This window comes from Littorina saxatilis, linkage group LG6 (assembly GCF_037325665.1).
Source record: "Littorina saxatilis isolate snail1 linkage group LG6, US_GU_Lsax_2.0, whole genome shotgun sequence".
Taxonomy (NCBI): domain Eukaryota; kingdom Metazoa; phylum Mollusca; class Gastropoda; order Littorinimorpha; family Littorinidae; genus Littorina; species Littorina saxatilis.
This window is the reverse complement of record NC_090250.1, coordinates 3,029,806-3,037,305: the sequence shown is the minus strand read 5'-3', so window position 1 is coordinate 3,037,305 and position 7,500 is coordinate 3,029,806. Positions and strand designations below refer to the sequence as shown.

Below are 7,500 nucleotides of genomic sequence, written 5' to 3'. Positions count from 1 at the left end.
CTATATTATCATCATTACCCAATATTGACGGACTGTGTGATGATATCTTCTGCTATGGTTTGTTGAGACAGTGATATCAAAATCAAGACCGGAGGTCGAGATTTTGATATCACTGTCGAAACAGACCAATAGCAGAAGATATCATCACACAGCCCGTCAATCTATATATATATATATATATATATATATATACGACTTGTGTGTGTGTGTGTGTGTGTGTGTGTGTGTGTGTGTGTGTGTGTGTGTGTGTGTGTGTGTGTGTGTGTGTGTGTGTGTTCGCGTGTGTGTTCGCGATGCACGGCCAAAGTTCTCAATGGATATGCTTCAAATTTGGTGGGCATATTCAGGTACACCCCGGACACAACCTGGTCGATGAGAATTTTCAACACGTGCTCTCAGCGCGCAGCGCTGAACCGATTTTTCTGTTCATCTTCCCAGATCCATTCCCAGTAACTCTTCCTTATCTTCTCCAGTGTTTTGCGTTTATCTCCCTTCCTTCGTGTGGAGTCAATCCATATTCCCGTTACTATTTTTAGAAGGTCACTGTCCACAACGCTTTCATCCCGGCGAAGCCGGATATTTCCGTTACTATTTTTAGAAGGTCACTGTCCACAACGCTTTCATCCCGGCGAAGCCGGGTATTCCTCTACTTCTTCATTCGGCTCTACTTCTTTCCGGCGAAGCCGGGTACCCGGCGAAGCGGGTATTCATTCTAGTGTTATATATATTGCTATTTCTCTGGATATTTTGTATTCACTGTAAAGAAATGACAAAAGTATTTGTCTCAGTGTTGGCTGTTCCATATCCCTCCCTCTGATTATGATTTCTTTTTGTTCACTCTTTTCTTGTACTTCCCAGTATTTCCAAATGTCTTTTCTTTCAAAAAGTAATTAGCTCAACTAAATTCTGTGATAATTACATTTTCATATATATTGTTTTGTTTTTTGATGTAGGTGTCTTTGTTTTTGAAGTGGGGAAGCAATGAAGAGGTCGTCGATATCACTTTTGCAATGAGCTCAGTTTTGCCCAATTGACCAACATATGAAATAGCAATATTGTATCCAATTACATTGTCTGTACTTTGTTTTCTTTTATTTAGGCGTTTACATACCTCTTGGCCTTTTTATTTAATCAGCGCAAGGAGTTCATCGCTTCATTCGCGTTGTGGGTGCATGTTCTGATGGGAGCCTCACAAATGGAGGTAACTCGTGCATGGGATAGTAGTGCTGGTTGGGAACGCAGTTGCGCCCCTTGCATCGTACTGCCGTAGCGTATGCGAATACAGTCACGGTGCTTGATGTTCTACTAAACCGTAATGAATGCGTACAATTCAGGCAATGAATGATCAATATTTAATATCATATACGAGGACAATAGTAAACTAATTTTCTTTTTGTTATTATTCTTGACCCGAGCATGTTTGCATTAATTTGTAAACTTTAACCCCAATACAAATAATATTTAGCTTTTCCGCTAATATGACAGCAACATTTCCAGCGCTGTCTTTCTGTTCTGTACAAACCAGAGCAACTGAAATTCAGTAGCAGCACACACCAAATCCTCAAGGCTGAAGTGATCGACCTACCACAGCCAAATCGATTTTCTGTGGGACGGATTGTGACCTTCCGCGACGTCGAGGCCAGAAATCAAATGTGGACATAAAATAGAGCGCGTGCGTGCTGGCCAGGAACGACACCGTTTTCACTCTCCGTTTCTTACTACAGCTGAGCTGCCTACATCACAGGAGAAAAATTAATCTTGGGGAAGAAAATCAATTTCATCTCTCTCCTCGGCTTGTCTTTGGTGACTTCTTGTTGCGCGTTTTTTGACATAGACTCTCTTTCTGTCTCTCTCTCTGTGTCTGTGTCTGTCTGTCTGTCTGTCTGTCTGTCTGTCTCTCTCTCTCTCTCTTTCTCTTTCTCTCTTTCTCTCTCTCTGTCTCTCTCTCTGTCTCTCTGTCTGTCTTGTCTCTCTCTCTCTGTCTCTCTCTGTCTCTTTCTCTGTCTCTGTCTCTCTGTCTGTCGTGTCTCTCTCTCTCTCTCTCTCTCTCTCTCTTTCTCTGTCTCTCTGTCTCTCTGTCTGTCTGTCTGTCTGTCTGTCTGTCTCTCTCTCTCTGTTTCCCTCTGACACACACTCACACACACACGGCACACACACACACACACACACACACACTGACACACACACACACACACACACACACACGGCACACACCGGGCACACACACCCACACACACACACACACACACACACACAGCACAATCACACACATACCGTAGATACACTCGCACAGACACATAAAAACACACAAACACACACCGCACACACACACACACACACACACACACACACCGAACACGCACAGACACGCACACACACGCATACCGTGCACACACACATGCGCGCGCGCACACCAACCCTCTCTCTGTCTCTCTCTGTCTCTCTCTCTCTCTCTCTCAGAGTCTCCCTCTCAGTCTTCCTCTGTCTCCCCCCCCCCTCTTCCCCTCTCCCTCTCAAATTGCACTACCCCACTTTCTCATCCCCCACAATGTATTCTTTTTCTTCTTCTTGGCATTTCCCCCATCTCCCCACGGCCATGATGCGGTCTAGAATGAAGCGGTAAAACGGCGTGAACATAGCTCTGGGTTGAAGCGGCGATCGAGTCTGGAATCGGTAGTTTGCATGCTGACTGACTCTTTGGCGTACAGAATCTGGAAAACCAGTGAACAATAGGCTCCGAGCGATGACGTCACGTTTCTAACCCTAACAGAACGCGTCCGCCATTTTGGGAAGCTTCCGCCTTAGCGTCACTCTCTCCGTCTTTGTGCACTTTTGATTCCGCCGTTCTCGTCAATTATACCACATCTGTATGAAGTGTGTGTGGAGGGGGGAGGGGGGTATTTATAAACAAAACCACTTGATGCCATGAGGACAGAAATTTGGGAAAAAGAATAAAGTCTGCAAACCGCAAACTTAGCACAACTACAATAGAACAGGATGAGTGAGTGATCAGGGTGAATGAGTTAGTTAAACTGTGACTGAATATCTATTGATTGATTGATATTAAAGTGAACATTAGGGGGGAGGGGGTTAGAAATGTACCATTGTGCACTCGCCTTGATATACAGTCTCCAACAGCTTCAAAGTGGGTTAGACAGGCTCTTGATAAAGACTGAGGCAAAATGTGCAAAATCACACATTGTCTTGTAAGAAGGAAAAATCTTCATTTGTCACCTTTCTGCATTTTTTTGACTTTGAGTGCATAGCCACAATGGTCACGGACAAGATCCATCAAACAGATTTCAAAAAGACCCCAAACTGAACTTGTTATGACTATTTGTAACCCCTCTCTAAACAGCGTGTGTGGTGTGACTGTTGTTGTGTGTGAAAGTGGTACAGTTTGTGTCTGTTTTCATAAAAACCTGCCTCTGGCTTAATTAGGAAAAAAAGTGTGTTTTTCAGAAACCCCAATAGTGCTCAGGTTATAAGCATGCATTTTTTTCACAAAGATTTTTTTGTAATTCATTTGAATACCACTTTTACCAGTGGCATGTTATGAAAACATTCAAAAGAAAATGCACACATACAAAGCTATATACAATGTCATTCACAGCTGCACTGATACCAACACATCCACACAAGTTAAGAGTTCTTCAACATGAACAGAAAATCAGCTTTCAAAATTTATTTTCATTCTTAGTATTATTTACATCAATCCGTTTTACAATACAATACTTTAATGTCCGTACGGAAAATTTGTCTACAACTGATCGCAACACATACACATTACATAAGAATACACATATCAACTAGGCCACATTAAAACAGATGAGTAAAACTATAGATTTCACACACGGAGCACCTTAGCAAATCTTACACTTCACTAATACATCAGGTATTGCACAAGCTCATGACAATATAAAAGAGTGAGAGATGAACCGATAAGAACAAAATGATAAACGAATCCAGCACTAAAATCCCCCCACAAATAAAAGACCTATCTCAACAAGTAGATAAAGAGCATTAGTAAATTTAAAGAGTAGCGTCGTAAGTATTGGTACTGATAAAGATCACATCAATAACACTAAAAGTAAAACAATAGACACCATAATACTATACTAAAACTAGCAACCATACACACACATCCACACACCCCCTCCCACCCCCTCCCACACCGGCACACATAAATGTTTACAAATTGCATTTGCTTACAAATGCAAATTTATAATTAGTGACTCGCACAGTAAGATTAATTTACCATGAGATTTGTCAACAACTTCAAAGCTTTGCTTTAAAATAAAGGTAGCAACACAGATGTATCGCCGACTCTTGTATCTTATATAGGCCTACTATGGTTTTGTCTACATTCACTACACTGCCTTCGAGTTCAATTCTAACTGACACGTCACTTCCAGGTGAAACATACGACGTGACATTCTTGTCTGCATTGCCTGGAGCTGCCTCATGCTCTGCAGAGTTCACCCTAGGGATTTACCACACTTGGGCTCATGTTGGTCAAGGCGCAACAGACAAACACAATCTTGTCCAAGAATGTCACATCTTCTCCCTCACATGGAAGCAACATGTCAATTGGAATGGTATCTGTTATTATACTGTATTTCCCCCCAAGGTTTCCAATGACTCGCTCGACATGGATGCGCAAGTGCGCAAGTTTCCTTGTTTCTTCTATAGACCTTGCTTCCATCTGACACTTCCCCCGAGTAAATGCTGGTATTTTTACCTCGGCACACATCAAACCGACACTCTCTTTAATATCAAACCCCCTGTCCGCAAGAACCAAGTCACCAGGCAATAGCTTGTCCAGGAAGCCACATTCCTCTGTAATATGACGATCCGTTGTCCTCCCCCCCCAACCCTTGGAAATGAAAGAAATCTGTCCGTTAGGTGTAATGCCAATGAGATGTTTGATTGTGTTGTTGTGTTTGTAGTTTGAAAAAGTAGCAGCTTTGGCATACAAATTTGATGGTCTCTCAATAAAAATTTCAAAACAGTCAATGATCACAGCCACTTTGTTCCCAAACGTCTCCACAAACTGATGTGGCATACACGCCCGCAAACACTCGGGTCCTGGCCATGGTACAAATGGTGTCATCTGCGTGTACATAACACTAAGAGTATCCTTGAACCCACTGGCTATCGTAGTTCTGTGGAAGCCAAACAAGTACGCAATATGCAACACAGGCAGTTTCAGGCGCAGACGGATAAATACCACAATCAGAAGCTGGAAAGGTGACAGCAAGCGCCCCTGAGGGAGATGAGGGGACAGATAGTTCAGCAGAACTAGAAGAGTCGCATAACTTGGTAAACCAGTATAAAAACGTACTTTCTCGTTGTCTCCTTGAAACGACTCTTCAACGATCTCCCTGCTTGCTAACTTTTTCTTGAGCTCTCTATTCTCTTCCAACAGTCTGTTGATCTCTCCTCTCATCATGTCTCGCTCCTGTTCTAACTGAGTTACCTCCTCTCTCAGCCTGGTGTTTTCCCCATCTTCCATCTCTTCATGATGACTATCATCTTCTGCATGCACGTCACCACCTTCTGCTTCTCCGTTGTCTATCATGACAGCTTCAGTGGCCTCCTGTAGCAGCTGTTTTGTTGCGGCTCTGTTCTTCTGTCGCCCATGACGCCCTGTGTCGGTGGTCTTCATCTCGCTGTGTCCAAGAAGGAGTGAAGGTGCCCAGTCGGGGTCAGTTTCCATCATCTCGTATGATGGCTTACCTGCAAAACAGAAAATAAACTACATGTAGATTAAATCTGTATCTAATTTCATTCTAATGAATAATGAAAGTATTTACAATTTAGAAAGTCTCCACATTTCTGAAGTCCTCTCTGTACATAGTCTGAAACTGATTCCTGTACTGCACTTCAGTAAAGGAATTTATTTACTGTCACTGTGTCAGTTGTTACTCCTTGCACTGACATGACAATCTGGTCTGTCACATTGTGCACATCAGTACCTAAGTCAGTAGGTGACGAGTGGTTCAGTGTGCACATCTGAGCAACTTTACATGAGAAAACAACAACATTACAATATTATAGTTACAGTGTCATTGAACAAAAAAGCAAAACTGTTCGTACCTGAGTGAAAATGCTGTGAGCAGACGCGCATTGCTGAGGAACTCCTCTCGAAAGTGATGTTTGTTCGCCTGATCGCTGAAATCCACGCTCTTCTTCTACGCTTTGTGACATCTTCAACTTTTGGTCCTTCGTGCGATTTAACTTTCGGAATTCTGAAAAACCGTATTCCGTGTTCAAGCTTTTCTCCCTTAGAATTATGGGACGACACCGTGCAATGCAACATACAGCAACGCTTGCCTGGAGCCATTTTTGACTGATCGCCTGCGCGAAGCGTGTGTTTACGTTCATCGGCTTCCCAAAATGGCTGCCGCGGAATGTGTGACGTCACGCGCTCGGAACCTATTGGACCGTGGATTTTGCTAACCAAGGGATGTTTGAGGCGACGGAATCCTGCAAACATGGCTTGTTTATTTTTGGTTTTTGTGTGTGTTTTTTTGCCACCGAAATCTTGCAATCCCAGGGGCTTTGAGGCCAAACGGAAATCTTGCAAACCCAATCATTTTTATGGTAGACGGTTGTCTTGCAAAACTAGTAATTTTTCTTCTCAGGCAAAGTATACACGCATGTCAGATAAATCTCAGTGTAGAATAGGTAATTGAAACAGTGACTCCTTAGCTGGTTGAGTGTCCTGGACACCCAGTGATCAGTTTTGTCCCTGGCTCTAGCTAAGTCCACGCTCCGAAATATATTCTTCTTGTTGCACATTCCCCAACACCCCGCGGCCATCACGATGCCTAAACTGAAGGGGTATCACGATGTCTGAACTGAAGGGGTATCACGATGTCTGAACTGAAGGGGTATCACGATGCCTGAACTGAAGGGGTATCACGATGCCTGAACTGAAGGGCTATCACGATGCCTGAACTGAAGGGGTATCACGATGCCTGAACTGAAGGGGTATCACGATGTCTGAACTGAAGGGGTATCACGATGTCTGAACTGAAGGGGTATCACGATGCCTGAACTGAAGGGGTATCACGATGCCTGAACTGAAGGGCTATCACGATGCCTGAACTGAAGGGCCATCACGATGCCTGAACTGAAGGGCCATCACGATGCCTGAACTGAAGGGCTATCACGGCGTGAAAATGGCTCAGGGTTGAAGAGGCGATTGAGTCTGGAATCGGTCCTTTGCATGCTGACTCTTTGGACAATCCTGGAAAACAAGCGCATTTTCAAAACGCTGTGATTTTTCGACCAATAGATTCATTCAAACCCGCCCAACTGTTTTGTTTTGTTTTGTTTTTTTCCGCCACCCAAATGATGCAAACCTAATGATTTGGAGGCCAACGGAACCGTGCAATTTTAATATAATAAATATATACTTTTTTTTATGGCAGACGCTTTTCCTGAAAATCCTGGATTTGTTCAACTCTTGCCTAGTCCACACTCGAGTCAGAG

The 7,500-nt window shown here is 43.3% G+C and overlaps 1 protein-coding gene across 1 annotated transcript; it reads right to left on the bottom strand.

Annotated features, from left to right (window-relative positions):
- Nucleotides 1-3,712: 3,712 nt before the first annotated feature.
- Nucleotides 3,713-6,422, bottom strand: LOC138968308 (uncharacterized). The gene is made up of 2 exons (XM_070340867.1): nucleotides 6,100-6,422; nucleotides 3,713-5,739 (listed from the first exon to the last, which is right to left on the bottom strand). Exons 1-2 carry the CDS (start codon nucleotides 6,344-6,346, stop codon nucleotides 4,484-4,486), a joined length of 1,503 nt encoding a protein of 500 aa, XP_070196968.1. The 5' UTR covers nucleotides 6,347-6,422; the 3' UTR covers nucleotides 3,713-4,483.
- Nucleotides 6,423-7,500: the final 1,078 nt, after the last annotated feature.

Bases quoted from the DNA above. Each gene is read 5' to 3' on its own strand.
- LOC138968308 (XM_070340867.1), bottom strand. From the start codon at position 6,346: ATGGCTCCAGGCAAGCGTTGCTGTATGTTGCATTGCACGGTGTCGTCC. The intron at 5,740-6,099 runs GTACGAACAGTT...TCTGTTTTGCAG, and splicing joins CTCACAGCATTTTCACTCAG to GTAAGCCATCATACGAGATG.